Source organism: Chiloscyllium plagiosum, unplaced genomic scaffold (assembly GCF_037043375.1).
Source record: "Chiloscyllium plagiosum isolate Xiang-an unplaced genomic scaffold, Cpla_swu_hap1 HiC_scaffold_16, whole genome shotgun sequence".
Taxonomy (NCBI): Eukaryota; Metazoa; Chordata; class Chondrichthyes; order Orectolobiformes; family Hemiscylliidae; genus Chiloscyllium; species Chiloscyllium plagiosum.
In genome coordinates this window covers 17,856,992-17,875,188 of record NW_028270154.1, presented here as the reverse complement: position 1 = coordinate 17,875,188, position 18,197 = coordinate 17,856,992, and the positions used below count along the sequence as shown (strand labels likewise).

Here is an 18,197-nt window from a genome sequence, read left to right as displayed (position 1 = left end):
TGTTTTAGGAGCAGGGTATTTGTTGCCCATCCTTTGAACATAGTGTTCAGTCATTTCAGAGGACAGTTGTGAGTCAACCAAATTACTGTGGACCTGGCGTCACCCATAGACCAGATCAGTTCAAGATGGCAGATACCCTTCTTAAAAGGGCAGAAGTGAACCGGACTGCTTTTTATGATTATCAATCACAATTTGACTACTGAGGGACCAACATTCTTGTGGGACGGTTTGCAAGTGCTGTTGGGAGGAGTTTAAACTAGTTCAGCAGGGGAAGGGGACACAGTGTGTTAGTTCAATAGAAACACAGGATACCTCAGAAAAGGAAGCTTAAAAATGTGTTGCTGGAAAAGCGCAGCAGGTCAGGCAGCATCAAAGGAACGGAGAATCGTCGTTTCAGGCATTAGCCCTTCTTCTCCTGTTCCTTTGATGCTGCCTGACCTGCTGCGCGTTTCCAGCAACACTTTTTTAAGCTCTGATCTCCAGCATCTGCAGTTCTCACTTTTTCCTCAGAAAAGGAACCCAGGCACAGGGAGAACAGACATTGAGTCTCAAGCAAGTAAGGTGAGACTAGATGGTCTCTATTTTCGTGACAGGCGTATTATAGGTAAAACAGATGAGTTAAGGGTGTGGTTGACTCGAGGGATTGCAATGTCGTTGCCATCACAGTGATGTGGTTGACGGAGGGACAGGATTGGCAAATCAACATGCCAGGGTGTGGAATCTTCAGGCAAGACAGGAAAGTGTGTAAAAGTGGAGCTGGTGTTATCTGATGAATGAAGGGGTCAGTTACTGCAGTGAGGAGAACATATATTTTGAAAAGGGTAGCAAATGTTAAAAGGGGACAGTCATACTGATAGGAGTGTACTATAGGCCACAAGCAGTGGGCAATAGAGCAGCAGATGTGTTGACAATTCACTGAGGTGTATAATTGATTAACTGTATTAGGGGATTTCAATTATCAACATTAATTGGGATAATCATAGTGTAAAGGGTTTAGAAGGGGCAAATTACTTGAAATATATATAGGACAGCTTTTTATATCAACACGTGGAAGATCCTAACAAGGATCTATGGTGCAGGGCTGTACTTAATTCTGGGGAATAAAGCTGAACAAGTGTTCGAGGTGGCAGAGGGAGCATTTTAATTATAGTGACCACAACACCATAGATTTTAACTTTGTTCTGGAAAAGGAAAGAAATGGTCTGCCAAAATGCTTTTTGGATTGGTGGTGGGGTGGGAGTTAAAATAATGATATGGAGGTGCTGATTTTGGAGTGGGGTGGACAAAGTCAGAAGTCACATGTTACTTCACGGACAAAGGAACAGCGCTCCGAAAGCTTATATTTCAAATGAGCCTGTTGGTCTATAAGCTGCTGTTGTGTGACTTCTGACTTCATCCACCCCACTCCAAAATCAGCACCTCCATATCATTATTAAAACAAGGAAGGATCTGGCCAAAGGTGACGAGGAACAGCTACTTGTGGGTAAGTCTACTGCAGAACAGTGAAAGATATTTGAAAAGAAATTGCGGGGGTTGTGGGGGCGAGTGGAGTGGCAAGTATAGACCCAACATATTCCCTTTAGGGTGAAATATAGGAGTAACAAGCCAAGAGAGGCCTGGATGTCAAGGAATATACAGAACTAAAAGAAAAAAGAGAGCAAATCATGGAAAGCCCCAGTGGAGTACAGAAAGTCCAGGAGGGTCTTCAGAACATAAGACCATGGCTGTTCATTTTGTGAACTCAGCCTCCACTTATCCGCCCGCTCACCATAACCCTTAATTCCTTTACTATTCAAATATCTATCGTTGCCCTTAAAAACATTCAATGAGGTCACCTGAACTGCTTTCAAGGGGCAGGGAATTCCAAAGATTCACAACTTTGGTTAAAGGCATTTCTCCTCAATTCAATCAGAAATCTGCACCCCTTATTTTGAGGTGATGCCCTCTAGTTCTAGTTTCACCTGCCAGTGGAAACAGCCTCCCTGCTTCCATCTTATCTAATCCTTTTATAATTTTATATGTTTCCACAAGATCCCCCTCATTCTTCTAAATTCCAATCAATCAGTGTAGTCCCAGTCTACTCAATCTCTCCTTAAAAGCCAATCTTCTCAACTTCGGAATCAACCTAGTGAACCTCCCTCTGCATCCACTCCAGTGCCACTACTTCTTTTCTCGAATGAGGAGACCAAAACTATTCACACCACTCCAGGTGTGGCCTCACCAGCACCCTACACAGCTGCAGCACACCCTCCCTGTTTTTAAACTCAATCCCTCCAGCAATGAAGGACAATATCCTTTTACCATCCTAATTACCTGCTGCACCTGCAAGCCAACATTTTGTAATTCAATCACGAGAATAGCAATTAGGAGATCAAAAAGGGGACATGAAAAAAAAAAATCACTGGCAGGCAAGATTAGGAGGAATCCTGAGGTATTCTACAAGTATCATAAGGGGAAAGGAATAGCCAGAGAAAGAATAGGGCCGAAACTGTCATTGCCGAAAAACCCATTGGGGTGAATAATTTCCTTCGGTAAAGAAATCTGTCATCCTCACCCTAGTCTGGCCCACACGTGACTCCAGACACAAGTTATGTGGACGACTTGCAAGCGATTCAGATGTATCAATAGCTACAAAATCTCAGAAATGAAACTGAAAGGATCATCTGGTATCAACCCAGACACTGGAACAAACAACGGCAGAAACAGCCTTGTTGACACTGAGAAATTATCCTTACTAGTATCTGAGGGGTAGTGCCAAAATTTGAACCATGATGGATAAATATATGGATAATAATGGAATAGTGAAGGTTAGATAGGCTTCAGATCGGTTTCACAGATCAGTGCTACATCGAGGGCCGAAGGGCCTGTATTGTTCTATGTTTTATATGTGGGGGTGCTGGTGTTGGACTGGGGTGGATGAAGTTTTAAAAAAAAAAGAAATCGCACAATACTAGGTTATAGTTCACCAGGTTTATTTACAAATAAACCTGGTGGACGATGATTAGATTAGATTCCCTACTGTGTGGAATCTGGCCCTTCAGCCCAACAAGTCCACACAGACCCTCCGAAGAGTAACCCACCCAGTCCCATTTCTCTCTGACTCATGTACCCAACACTACGGGCAATTTAGCATGGCCAATTCACCTGACTTGCACATCTTTGGACTGTGGGAGGAAACCCACGCAGACACGGGGAGAATGTGCAAACTCTGCACAGACAGTTCCCCAAGGTTGGAATTGAATGTGTGTGTGTGTTTGGGGGGGCTTGCAGCATTTCATGAAGGCAGCTCACCACTTCCTTCTCAAGGGCAACTAGGGAGAGGACATAAATGCTGGCCAGCCAGTAACACTTACATTCCACAAGTGGAAAAAGTTCACAGCTTGTCTTTTTGTCTGATTAAAGAAAATGCACAGATTGGTGAAAGGAGAGAATCTAGACCATTTCAAAATGATATTTTAAAAAAAAAAAATAGATAAGAAGCTAGCGAATAAGGAAGAAAGACCACTTGAAAGAAACAAATGTTGTTGGAAAGATGATAGCAGTAGTATTAAAAAGAAAGATAGCTGGGAAGAAACTGATGCTCACAACAAAGATATAACTTGGGGTTCGATTCCACCCTCGGGCAACTGTCAGTATGCAGTTGCACATGCTCCCCTTGTCTGCACAGGTTTCCTCTGGGTGCTCCAGTTTCTTCCCACAGTCCAAAGATATGCAGGTTTGGTGGATTGGCCATGCTAAATTGTCCATACTGTCCTGAGATGTGCAGGCTACATGGGCTAGCCATGGGAAATACAGGTTACAGAGCGAGGGTAAAAAGGTAGGTCTGGGCGGGATGTTATTCTGAGGGTCCGTGTGAACTCGATGGGCCGAATGGCCTACTCCCACACTGTAGGGATGCTATGATTGTATCTTATGAATTTTTAAAAAGTGCAAGACAAAAATCAGAACATCTTCACTGCACTTTTGACAGAAAACTTGTTTAGCTAATCCATCAGGTATTGCCCATTCAACACCTCAGATGGGAAACATGAGATTATTGACCTTTGTTTCACAGAGTGACCTACATGTTCTCAAGTACCTGTAACACAAAGATGCAGTAATACAGACAAAAATCAATGACATACCTTTTGTCCAGCGCTGTACCTTCCTCTCATGTCCAGTGCTGTGTCTCCCTTCACCATTACTACACGGTAATTATAATTCCTCCTTTTGTCACTGGCTGACACATTTTCATCAGCATCAGAACGGATCTCAATATATTCAATATCTATTGAAAGAAAGCCCAAATCTGGCCTTGGTTACCCAAAGAAAAGTCAAAGATCACATTGTGTCCTTACTATTCAAAGCAGTGTGAGAGACACCGTGGTTAAGGACCATAATTGTAAAATGTGGAGAGAAAAATATGAATTATTCTTTGAAAATTGTGTTACATTAAAGTACTGCTCGTTTATAAAATATTTAGTCCCGGTATCTAAAGCTGATCAAATTAGTGTATTAAATCTATGTTAAGTGAAAGCTCTGCATTTATATTGCAGCTAATTATTTATAACTGTGATGGCTCAAGATGGCAGATGACTATGACCACCTTCTCAAGCAAAATGATTAATTTGCAATAAATCCTGTTCTTGCCAGTGCCCACTTCTGGTTTGTTGAGGATCAGTTGAGATTAAGAATGGCAGCTGGTATAGCAGGAAACAGATGATGTGTAATCAGTGAATGTAAGAGGGTCATGATAGAACCTTCTGGTTTTGAAGAGTAGCTCATGTGCTGCCTGAAAAAGGAGCAAGACAACTTTGCTAACTCTTAGAAGGAAGGTGCATCATATCTACTGCCCATCAGGCACTTGAGAGAACACTGGCAAATTGCCCTCCCTACTGAGGGCCTCATGACAAGATGTCTTGCTGGCCAATCAAGACATGGGCAGCTTTAACCCATGGAGAAAAGGAAGCTGCTGTCTTTGACTCTGCAGTGAAACACACTTAAAGGATGAAGGAGATATATGTCCCCTCATCAGTTGCTTTAAGCTCTGCTTCTGACCCATAAACTGCGAACCAGTCACTCTGAACCTCTTGGAAGTAAGTCAAAATTCCTGGATACGGAAAGGTCTAGGAGCAACAAGTCCAACCAAGCATGAAGACCATCTCGGCAAATCATGTAAACAGTGACCTTGAACTTCCCAGTTTTCCCCTTCACTCATCACAACAATTTTGTTTTGTCTGTTTATGCGTGATAGCAGGGAGTAGTTTGATAAGGGGGCTAGAATATCAAGTAGAGTAATATGTTGACTAATATATTTACTGTGGAAAAGGATATGGAAGATATAGGCTGTCGGGAAATAGATGGTGACATCTTGCAAAATGTCCAGATTACAGAAGAGGAAGTGCTGGATGTCTTGGAACGGTTAAAAGTGGATAAATCTCCAGGACCTGATCAGACGCGAGAACTCTGTAGGAAGCTAGAGAAGTGATTGCTGGGCCTCTTGCTGAGATATTTGTATCATCGATAGTCACAGGTGAGGTGCCGGAAGACTGGAGGTTGGCAAACGTGGTGCCACTGTTTAAGAAGGGCGGTAAAGATAAGCCAGGGAACTATAGACCGGTGAGCCTGACCTCGGTGGTGGGCAAGTTGTTGGAGGGAATCCTGAGGGACAGGATGTACATGTATTTGGAAAGGTAAGGGATAGTCAACATGGCTTTGTGAATGGGAAATCATGTCTCACAAACTTGATTGAGTTTTTTGAAGAAGTAACAAAAAGGATTGATGAGGGCAGAGCAGTAGATGTGATCTATATGGACTTCAGTAAGGCATTCAATAAGGTTCCCCATGGGAGACTGATTAGCAAGGTTAGATCTCATGGAATACAGGGAGAACTGGCCATTTGGATACAGAACTGGCTCAAAGGTAGTAGACAGAGGGTGGTGGTGGAGGGTTGTTTTTCAGACTGGAGGCCTGTGACCAGTGCAGTGCCGCAAGGATCGGTGCTGGGCCCTCTATTTTTTTGTCAATTACATAAATGATTTGGATGTGAGCATAAAAGGTACAGTTAGTAGGTTTGCAGATGACACCAAAATTGGAGGTGTTATGGACAGCGAAGAGGGTTACCTCTGATTACAACAGGATCTGGACCAGATGGGCCAATGTGCTGAGAAGTGGCAGGTGGAGTTTAATTTAGATAAATGCGAGGTGCTGCATTTTGGGAAAGCAAATCTTAGCAGGACTTATACACTTAATGGTAAGGTCCTAGGGAGTGTTACTGAACAAAGAGACTTTGGAGTGCAGGTTCATAGCTCCTTGAAAGCGGAGTCGCAGGTAGATAAGATAGTGAAGGCGGCGTCTGGTATGCTTTCCTTTATTGGTCAGAGTATTGAGTACAGGAGTTGGGAGGTCATGTTGCGTGTGTACAGGACATTGGTTAGGCCACTGTTGGAATACTGCGTGCAATTCTGGTCTCCTTCCTATCGGAAAGATGTTGTGAAACTTGAAAGGGTTCAGAAAAGATTTACAAGGATGTTGCCAGGGTTGGTGGATCTGAGCTATAGGGAGAGGCTGAACAGGCTGGGGCTGTTTTCCATGGAGTGTTGGAGGCTGAGGGGTGACGTTATAGAGGTTTACAAAATTATGAGGGGCATGGATAGGATAAATAGACAAAGTCTTTTCCCTGGGATCAGGGAGTCCAGAACTAGAGGGCATAGGTTTGGGGTGAGAGGGGAAAAATATAAAAGAGATCTAAGGGGCAACTTTTTCACGCAGAGGGTGGTACGTGTATGGAATGTGCTGCCAGAGGATGTGGTGGAGGCTGGTACAATTGCAACATTTAAGAGGCATTTGGATGGGTATATGAATAGGAAGGGTTTGGAGGGATATGGGCCAGGTGCTGGCAGGTGGGACAAGATTGGGTTGGGATATCTGGTCAGCATGGACAGGTTGGACCGAAGGGTCTGTTTCCATGCTGTACATCTCTATGACTCTATGACATTTTATATTTCTCTCTTGTAGGTAGAATCTATTCATTTCAAGTAAGTTCTTGTCAAGGACAGAAAGGTGGTATGGGCTTTCTTTTAAACTAGGTCTAAACGAAAGATAAATTGGGGAAATTTGAGTGCTTTTCTAAAATATTTAACTTTTGTGACACTGGAGTCTAGCAGAGTTTTACCCCCAGTGTGTATCTCAGTGAGGCATAAAAAGTAACTCATCAGTGTCTCTGGCTGGGTTTAAAAGTATGCTGAACTCTTCCTTTCACCTCAAAAGAGCTCAACTTCTTTTAATTTTTTTCTCTTGACCATAGACAAAAATCACATTTATTTGTCTTCCCTGTCGATTTTTTTTTGAGATTCAATGTTAGGAAAAGAAACCATGAGCGCCACCTGCAGGGCATCTTATAGGTTGTACCTTGACCTCTATAAGTGCTTCGCCACAGGTCACGGATAATTTTGTTGATTTCTTCCATCTTCATGCTGTGGAATCGCATTATGGCTCTGAAGGAGAAATGAAAACGAGAGGAAAGCAAAATTATTACCACAGGAACCAACCAAACTTTATTTGTGCCCATCAAACTTATCCTTCAAGAATCATAGAATGCTTACAGTGTGGAAACAGGCCATTCAGCCCACTGATTCCATACTGTCCCTCTGAAGAGCATCCCACCTAGACCCATGCCCTACAACCTTGCATTTCCTATGGCTAATCCATCTAACTTACACATCTTTGGACTGCGGGAATAAACCAGAGCACCCGAGGAAGTCCACATAGATACAGTGAGAATGTGTAAACTCCACACAGACACCTGGAGTCAAACCTGGGTCCATGGCAGTGCTAGACACCAGTAAGCCACCATACTAACCCTGTTCTGTTACAACTGCTGCAAGATGAAATTGTTATTTCTATATGCTAACATTCTAGTGGCCCTGATACATAGCAAATCACTTATTATACTGAAAATGTACTTACAGTAACACTTTTAAACTTCAGTGTTGAGTTTCAATCCCATTTCAGATTTACATAACCACCCACAATATATGGATTGAACGTGCTGTTACAGCGCATTAGTCCACTCATGCTGCTCAAGCAACACAACAGGATCTGCATAAAAATGACCCATTCGCACTTGCTTCAGAAACTGAGAATACTATCGAGCTGGATTCCAATAGGTCAGTCTGAAGTATCCTTTCTTCCCAATGAATGTTTGATCAATCGCTATAACCTTCCTTTACAATTTCCATGAGTGAATTGAAAACTACAATCCCCAAATATGAAGGCAGATAAAGGGCAGGTGGAGAGGCAAGTGACACTGTATGGCCTCTAAACTAATCCTAAGCTTGAAGCTCTTGCATTCAAATGAATTATTTCCTGAAGTGCAATCAGCCTCATTAGTTATAGAAACATGGATAGAGTCATCACTGATATACTGTATGAGCCATGCATCACACATTCAAATTACTGAATAATTAAGACTTTGAACTGTGCCTGGCAGGCTTCACTGACAATGCATTCAAACATTTTAAAAGCAAAAGGTAAGTTTGATACATCTCGTATGGACCATGTTTTTAGACTGACAATACATATGAGCAATAGAAATTTGTGTTTCCATAAAGTCTACCATCTAGACCAACAGGCAATGAATGACCTAATGCAATATATTCATGCACAGTGATGGTTTGCCTAAGTTGGCAAACTTTCAGTTTCATAGCTTTCAGCTGGAGCGGCAGTTCCCTGATAGCATGGAATAGTCACTGTCATTTACAAGTGAAAGAGGACTGAGTAAATAACATTTAGATTGAACACGCTCATTCATGCAAAATTTGACAAATGTATGATGTAAGCAGGTGAGGAAGTGGTTGCAGGTTCAGTGGAAGCGATTGTACTGGGAAATTAGAGGGAAAGTCTTGAGGTAAGGAAATTGGTTCTAAAAAAAGGACAATTGAGATGATTATAGAAGACATCTTTCCGATGCTGCTACACTTGGCAAGGTGCAGGGAGGGGTCTTCCACCCCGATTTTGTACATTCTTATTCACTTTACATTCCTGGCAGTGCTTTTTGCACACCGATACAGGATTGGTTTTGAAATAACTTAAGATCAGGATGTGCCACTTTCATGAACAAAAGAATGAAAATCATGCAAAGGCCACCTTTTAGTGGATGCAGCTCGCATGATTAAGAGGTGTTAACACTGCCTGCATTTACTGTTCAGCTTTTGGAGGTTGTGAGATGACTCAAAATACTGATCATAATAACCTGACATCGTCGACAGAATATTTATCTGATTCAAACAAAAAGATGCAATCAATGTGTTTTCTTCTTAACCAAACTCAAGTAGTTTTTGAGAGCTGACAGAAATGAGTCATACAACTTTTCCAAACTTAATTATGCACAAAGAATACCTGACATTGCAACTTTTTTTTTCAAAAAAAAGGTTATTACTCTTCATTCCTTGAAGGTGCTTTGTTCCTATTATGCTCTAAACCTTTGAAAACTGGCGGGCCTTGTAAAATCTAACAACGCATTGTGAAAAATAAAGCAGGAGAATTCAGGCAGTGGCTCTGGAAGGGTAACTGTAGATTAGTGTTGATGCAGTGACAGTTTTACAATGGAAGTAGTCTCATACAGGAGCTGTGTGTATATGAAGTGACTGAAACATTGCTTTTGTAAAATACCACTTTACTTTTACACCATACTAGTAGGATATCTGGCTGATAAGACATGCCTAAGGAGACTGGAGATGCAGTGGTGGGTTTTGGAGACTGATTAAGTACATGGTCTTTAAAGATGAAGGATTGGAGTTGGGGTAATATCCACAGTTTATTGAAGGGCACCTTGGAGAACTGAAAGAAACAGCTCGAAGCACCAGATACTGCAAAAGACTATAGACCTTGACAATATAATTTTTTGAAGTTTGTGTCACAGGTAGACATGTTGTTTAAGAATGCATTTAGCATGCTTGCCTTCATTCCTCAGACTTTTGACTAACAGAGTTGGGAAGTCATGTCAAGGGTGTACAGAACATTGGTGAGGCCAACTCTGTCCAATTCTCGTCGCTCTGTTATCGGAAGACTATTATTAAGCTGGAGAGGGTTCAGAAAAGATTTACCAGGGCATTGCCGGGAATGGAAGGTTTGAGTTATAAAGCAGAAGCTGGGCTTCTTTTGACTGGAGTGTAGGAGGTTGAGGGGTAATCTTATAGAGGCTTATAAAATCATAAGAGGCATTGATAAGGTGAATTGAAGGTGTCCTTTCCTAGCCTAGGGGTTTCAAGACTAGGGGGTATATTTTTAAGATGAGAAGAGGACTTGAGAGGCAACATTTTGTTTTTACAGAGTAGTGTGTGTGTGGAATGAACTTCCAAAGGAAATGGTGCTTGCCAGTACAGCTACAACATTTAAAAGACATTTAGATGAGTACATGAATAAGAAATGTTTGCAGGGATATGGGCCAAGCACAGGTGGGTGGGACTAGTTTCGTTTGGGAAAATGTTCGGCGTGGACTGGTTGGACCGAAGGGTCTATTTCCGTGCTGTATGACTCTAACATTCCAGCTATAGTACTTAACAGTACCTCCTGTTGGATACTGTATCAAAAGCCTTCTGAAAATCCAAATATACTATATCATCCAATTCTCCTTTAACAATTTTGTTAGGAAGATTTTCAGAAAATTCCAACAGGCCTTTTAAAAATGAATTTTCATTTCCATGCTGACTGTACTCAACCACATCATTTTTATCCAAATGTCCATTTATCATTTATAATTGACTTCAGCATTTTTCCCAAAACTGACTGAAGGTTTGTAGTTTCCTGTTTTTTTCCCTTGCTTTTTTATTTAAAAATATATTGGTTTGATATTTGCAAGCTTCCAGTCTGCAGGATTCAATCCAGAATCGATGGAATTTCTGCAGATGATTACCAATGCATCAACTATCTCTGCAGCCAACTTTTACTGGGGGACGTATTGACACTCAGCCCACTATCACTATAACCACTTACTTCTGGGGAACCTATCAAATTACAGCCCAATTAATTTCTCCAGTACAACCTTGTTACTAATACTCATTTCCTTTAATTCCTCACTCTCCCTCGTCACTTGGATCTCTAATACTGGGAGATTTGTTGAAACTTCCTCAACTTAGACAGACATAAGGTAATCATATTGGTTCTTTACCATTTTTCTATTCCTCATTATAAATTCTCCTAACTACTTTTAATGAACCCACATTCATCTTAATGCATGTTTTTCAGAATTTACTTTTGAAGCTTTTACAGTCCATTTGTATGTCTTTGATAGATTCCTATACCCATTTTACCATCCTCCATCAATCCCCTCATACTTGTTATATCTCCCACCAGATGCAGCCACTCTGCCAACTCAGTGTCAACTCAACTACCACTCTGTGCCATTACCTCTCCAATTTGCCCACGACCCAATTCACATGCTGACAATGAATAAAGCTCTCTATCTATTGCTGACATTGAACAGCACACTCACTGGTACGAAACTGTACATTAAATTCCTTCAAATATTTGTAAACAAACAGTCCCGATCTAAAAGCAGTCGGAACTGTACGCTCACCTGATTGATGCCATTTTCACAATGGGATGCCTTCGTGTAATCAGTAATGCAGGACAAATCCTACACTTTTAGGAGTATTCCTTGACAGTCTCAATCATCACCAAAGGAACGGAATTGATTGTCAACAGGACAATGAAGCAATAACCTATTCACTGTTGCTCAGTTTTGTTTCTGCCAGGATTACGGACCTCAGTATTAAACTTGCTCCAGGTTATAGATAGACAGCTGAACTCCACAGGTGGGGTGACATCTTGGCAATGCGAGATTAAGGATTTCTAAAAAATCTGGACCGAATAGGAATTGGCAGAAAACTGACAGTTGCAACTGTAAGGGACAGCACAAAGGATTGATCATGGTTGTTGGAGATCAATCATCTCAGCTCAAGGATGTGTGACTGCAGGAACTCCTCACAGTAGTGTCTCAATCTCAAACTTCATAATTTGTGTGAAGATTTGTAGCTCGGGTGCTTGTTGTTGTGGTTGTGTTCGCCGAGCTGGGAATTTGTGTTGCAGATGTTTCGTCCCCTGTCTAGGTGACATCCTCAGTGCTTGGGAACCTCCTGTGAAGCGCTTCTGTGATCTTTTCTCCGGCATTTATACCAGAAGCAGCAGATTCAAACCACTATAAATGCCGAAGATCACAGAAGTGCTTCACAGGAAGCTCCCAAGCACTGAGGATGTCACAGGGACTGTATTGATGAAGAGGAGAGTATGAAACGGACTGGTAAGCTAGAGGAGATACTTGTTAGGAAGGAAGATGTGTTGGGCATTATGAAAAACTTGAGGATAGACAAGTCCCCCGGGCCTGAAGGGATATATCCTAGGATTAAGTGGGAAGCAAGAGAAGAAATTGCAGAGCCGTTGGCAATGATCTTTTCGTCTTTACTGTCAACGGGGGTGGTACCAGGGAACTGGAGTGGCAAATGTTGTGCCCCTGTTCAAAAAAGGGAATAGGGATAACCCCGGGAATTTCAGGCCAGTTAGTCTTACTTCGGTGGTAGGCAAAGTAATGGAAAGGGTACTGAGGGATAGGATTTATGAGTATCTGGAAAGACACTGCTTGATTAGGGACAGCCAGCACGGATTTGAGAGGGGTAGGTCTTGCCTTACAAGTCTTATTGAATTCTTTGAGGAGGTGACCAAGCATGTGGATGAGGGTAGAGCAGTGGATGTAGTGTACATGGATTTTAGTAAGGCATTTGATAAGGTTCCCCATGGTAGGCTTATGCGGAAAGTCAGGAGGCATGGGATAGTGAGAAATTTGGCCAGTTGGATAGAGGTCCTTATGATGCAGAGCTGGGCTGAGGAGTGGCAGATGGAGTTCAATCCTGTCAAGTGTGAGGTTGTCCATTTTGGAAGGACAAATAAGAATGGGGAATACAGGGTTAACAGTAGGGTTCTTAGTAAGGTGGAGGAGCAGAGGGATCTTGGGGTGTATGTTCATAGCTCTTTGAAAGTTGCCACTCAGGTGGATAGAGTTTGTAAGAAGGCCTATGGTGTATTAGCGTTCATTAGCAGAGGGATTGAATTGATGAGTCGTGAGGTGATGTTGCAGCTGTACAGGACCTTGGTAAGGCCACATTTGGAGTACTGTGTGCAGTTCTGGTCGCCTCACTTTAGGAAAGATGTAGAAGCTTTGGAGAGGGTGCAGAGGAGATTTACCAGGATGTTGCCTGGAATGGAGGATAGGTCGTACGAGGATAGGTTGAGAGTGCTAGGCCTTTTCTCATTGGAACGGCGAAGGATGAGGGGTGACTTGATAGAGGTTTATAAGATGATCAGGGAAATAGATAGAGTAGACTGTCAGAGACTTTTTCCCCCCGGTACAACAGAGTGTTACAAGGTATGGGGGGGGGGGGGGGGGGGGATGTCAGGGGTAGGTTCTTTACCCAGAGAGTGGTAGGGGCATGGAATGAGCTGCCTGTGGGAGTGGCAGAGTCAGCATCATTGGTGACCTTTAAGCGGCAATTGGATAGGTTCATGGATAGATGCTTAAGCTAGGACAAATGTTCGGCACAACATCGTGGGCCGAAGGGCCTGTTCTGTGCTGTATTGTTCTATGTTCTATGCGCTTCACAGGAGGCTCCCAAGCACTGAGGATATCACCTAGACAGGGGACAAAACGTCTGCAACACAAATTCCCAGCTCGGCGAACACAATCAAACTTCATAAGATCAGAAGTGGGGACGTTCAGGGATAATCGCATGATATTCAGCATCATTCACTATTTCTCAGATACTGAAGCAGGTCGCATCCATTTGAAACAAAACCTGGACATACCCAGGGTTTGGAATGATAAGTGGCAAGTAACATTTGTACCATATAAGTGCAAGACAATGACCAGCTCCAGCAAGCCAGAATCTAATTGTATACCCTTGATGTTTAGTGTCAATACCAGCACTGAATCCCCCACTATCATCATCTTGGATGACCAGAAAATGAACTAAGACAGTCACATAAATAACATGGCTGTAAGAGGAGGTCAAAAGCTAGGATGTCTATGATGATTAACTCACCTTCTGTAGCCCCAGTGCCTGCCTACCAGCGACAAGGCACAAATCAAGAGTGTGTTGGAATACCCTCCACTTGCCTGATTGGTGAAGCTTTAACGACAAGTATGGGAAGAGAACAAAAGTATGGCGTTGAGTTCCAGCCATTATCATTGTGAGTAGCAGGGGAGGCTCAATAGGCCAAATGGCCTACTCCCGCTCCTATTTTCTATGTTTTCCTTGTGGGGAAGGAAATCTGCCAACCTTACCCAGTCTGCCTAAAAGTGACTGCAGACCCACAACCACGTGACTGACTCTTAACTGATGCTCAGGTGCACTAGCAAAACTGGTTAGATGAAATTAGATTAATTAGTGTGGAAACGGGCCCTTCGGCCCAACAAGTCCTCACCGACCCTCCGAAGAGCAACCCACCCAGACTTATTCCTCTACATTTACCCCTTCACCTAACACTACGGGCAATTTACCATGGCCAGTTCACCTGACCTGCACATCTTTGGACTGTGGGAGGAAACACGCAGACACGGGGAGAATGGGCAAACTCCACTCAGACAGTTGCCTGAGGCGGGAATTGAACCCCGGTTTCTGGCTATGAGGCAGCAGTGCTAACCACTGTGCCACCATGCTGCTCGTGCTGGTTACTTCAAGGAATGGATAACAAATGCCAGCTTTGACAAAGGGTCAGTTAGACTCGAAAAGTCAGCTCTTTTCTCTCCTTACAAATGCTGCCAGACCTGCTGAGATTTTCCAGCATTTTGTCCTTTGGTAACAAATGCCAGCCCTGCCAACATTGCTCAAATCACAAGAACGAATGGAACATCACAAGTAAGATTATCCTACACCAACAGCAAAGCAGATCAGGCAATTACCTTTCAAATAAAAAAGTAAATGAAGTGACACACAAGAGATCAAATAGAGAACTCCTGATAAAATACCACACATTACCTGCTTTGATCATCTCATCCTTTGCAATCTATGGTTAATGCATGAATCACTACACAAAGTCATTTAACAGTACAAAAGGTAAACAAACAGTATTCAGCACAACCTGCATATCTATTGCAAAGCCAAAAACAAAGATGCTTTTCTTGGACAAACATATAAAAACAAATTATCTTTGAAATACTAGAGTTACGCTGCAAGTAAGTACAGTACTTACCAATGTCTGCAGTAAGTACACCAATGTCTTATTCTCTCTGACAATTTCATTCATACAATTTTAGATACAGCTGCAATTTCCTTCGGGGATATTGCAGATGAACGTTAAACGCTAACTTTCCAAGATCAGTATTTGAGTCACTGTGAACATAAATACAGCTGTCACTTAGATGGTTTCTGCAGAAACATTGATTTATTACAGAAGGTGGCCTTCACTGTGCCTGCACTGGCTCACTTACCTAAACCATTCTCCATATCACTACACACCATTAACATCCAAGTAACCTTGCAAACAAAAAAAAAAATTTTAATGGGCAGCACGGTGGCAGTGGTTAGCACTGCTGCCTCAAAGCGCCAGAGACCGGGTTCAATTCCCGCCTCAGGCAACTGACTGTGTGGAGTTTGCACATTCTCCCAGTGTCTGCGTGGGTTTCCTCCCACAATCCAAAGATGTGCAGGTTAGGTGAATTGGCCATGCTAAATTGCCCGTAGTATTAGGCGAAGGGGTAAATGTAGGGGAATGGGTCTGGGTGGGTTGTGCTTCAGTGGGTCGATGTGGACTAGTTGGGCCGAAGGGCCCGTTTCCACACTAAGTAATCTAATAAAAACTCTTTTAATGCCTCAATTGAGCCCGCCTTTCAAGGCTGCACATCACTTAACCTAACAACCTGCTGTGTGACAAAGTTTTTTTCTCACGTAACCCCTTCATTTGTTTGCCCTTCACTTGGAAAAGATAGTTTATATTTTGAACAGAATTGCCTTGTTGATTGGTCCCAAATTAAAACAAGATGCAACATGGCCTTTCATTAAAGGACAATGACAATAGTGTCAAGGATTTGAAAGGGGAGATGCAGAGAAATGATTTTCTTTACTGGGGCAGCCAGAACAAGGGTCACAACCTTTAAATTTAGTTCAGAGACACAGAGGCACTAAAAGTGAAACTGAAAAGCAGTTGATCTGCAGGTCAATTGGTAATATAATAACTAAGATCAATAATGTTTTGCTATGTAAAGGTATTGAGGTACATGGAACTAAGGTAAGTAAAAGTACGTTTGTGGGCAGTATGGTGGCTCAGTGGCTAGCACTCCTGCCTGACAGCGCCAGGGACGTGGGTTCGATTCCTGCCTCAGGCGACTGTCTACATGGAGTTTATACATTCTCCCAGTTCTGCGTGGGTTTCCTCTGGATGCTCCGGTTTCCTCCTACAATCCAAAGATGTGCAGGCCAGGTGAATTGACCATGCTAAATTGCCCATAGTGTTAGATGCATTAGTCAGGGGTAAATAGGTGGGAGAATGGGTCGCTCTTCGGAGGGTTGGTGTGGACTTGTTGGGCCGAAGGGCCTGTTTCCATACTGCAGGGTATCTAGTCTGAAACCAGTTGAACTGATCAGTGTGCACGTGGTTGACAGTAGACAAACAAGTAATGCTTGCTTAATTTTTGACCTGAAGACTGTGCTTGGAATTCATTCAATTCACAATTAGCCACTGGATTTCAATGGGAGACTCTAGCCTTAGTACTAAATGTATTAATGTATAATTTTATTTAAACTTACTAATTTTTGAATTTGTGCCATTCAACATCATTTGCATCAGTTCAGGTTCCTCCATGATCCCAGTTTGGAAACAGTATAGGAGATTTAGTCATCATAAATTAATAAAAATGTCTTTACAGATTTTGAATATAAAAGATCTAATAATATGCATATATGTAATCTTTGGTAACTGTGCATCTTTTATACAACACAAGAACATAAGAAGCAGGAGTAGGCCCCCAAGTCTACTCTGCCTTTCAAAAAGAAGCTGCTCCAGACTTGGACTCAAGATTATAGAATCATACAGCATGGAAATGGACCCTTTGGTCCAACCAGGCCATGTTGAACATAATCCCAAACTAAACTAGTCCCACCTGCCTGCTCCTGGCCCATTTCCCTCCAAATCGTTCCTCTTCATTTACGTATCCAAATGTCTTTCAAAAACTGTAACTGTGCCCACATCCACCACTTCATCAGGAAGTTCATTCCACATGCGAACCACCCTCTGTGTAAGAAATTTGCCTCTCATGTCTTTTAAAAAAATCTGTTTCCTTAAAGATATGCCCCCTAAATCCTGAAATCCTCTTGGGAAAGGAGACATACCATTAAACCTATTATGAATAGGAAAAGGAAGCTTTTTTTTAAAACTTAAATTGATGACTTTGCCTTCTCGTGCCATCAATGGATGCATAATTTCTGATCATTCAGCATTTCACAACTGTTTAAATGTAGATTTTAATACAAGATTAATAATCAGGATGCTTTATCAGTTCTTTAAATTAGAAAAATATTACATAAACCAGCTATCATTTCCTGTTTTGACAGATCTCACTGATTAATCAAACCTTGACTTAAAATTGCTGTGAATGATCAATTGAGTTTTCAAAAATATACAAAGTCCATTTTAAAATGTGTTTCCTCAGTTAGGAATCTTGAAAAAAACAATTTTCTTTCAAATGTGTTTTATTATGTTTTAAAAGTACAAAACATTATCTTCGCATTGTCCTTCTCTCTCTCAACAGTTGATAGTATCACTCTCAATACTCAATGTAATTTGTGGAATCTTGTACAAAAGAGTGCATTTTCATAATTTTCCTATGATTCAACACAATGTTGTCCAATACATTAGTCAGCAACCATATGTGGCTAACTGTATTCCTGAACAGTAAAATAAGTTGTGTTTGACAGAATTATTGAGCACGTGATAGCAATACTCATTCATATGGCATATGCTGGTGCACTCTGACCTTCTGGATCACCTGTTGCAATAATGCACCTGAACTGGGTGACTAAACAACTGTCAGCACAGCCACACCTGCGTTTAGTCAGTGATTTCTAATGGTCAATGGCTGGATCAGTGTATTGTGCACCACCTTGTCAAATCCTGAGGTTCCTCTCCCAGAAAATTAGCAGCAAAGATCTCAAACAAGTTGGGGCATTATG

The 18,197-nt window shown here is 42.1% G+C and overlaps 1 protein-coding gene across 4 annotated transcripts in view; it reads right to left on the bottom strand.

Moving 5' to 3' along the window:
- Positions 1-18,197, bottom strand: part of rad50 (RAD50 homolog, double strand break repair protein) — a 152,783-nt gene that overhangs the window by 12,210 nt on the left and 122,376 nt on the right. For all 4 annotated transcript variants that reach the window (XM_087995185.1, XM_087995186.1, XM_087995187.1 and 1 more), the window contains 2 exons: positions 7,390-7,475; positions 4,125-4,267 (listed from right to left, as the gene is read on the bottom strand). In XM_087995185.1, the coding sequence (XP_087851311.1) occupies positions 4,125-4,267; positions 7,390-7,475 (229 nt within the window). The remainder of the gene's footprint in view (positions 1-4,124; positions 4,268-7,389; positions 7,476-18,197) is intronic.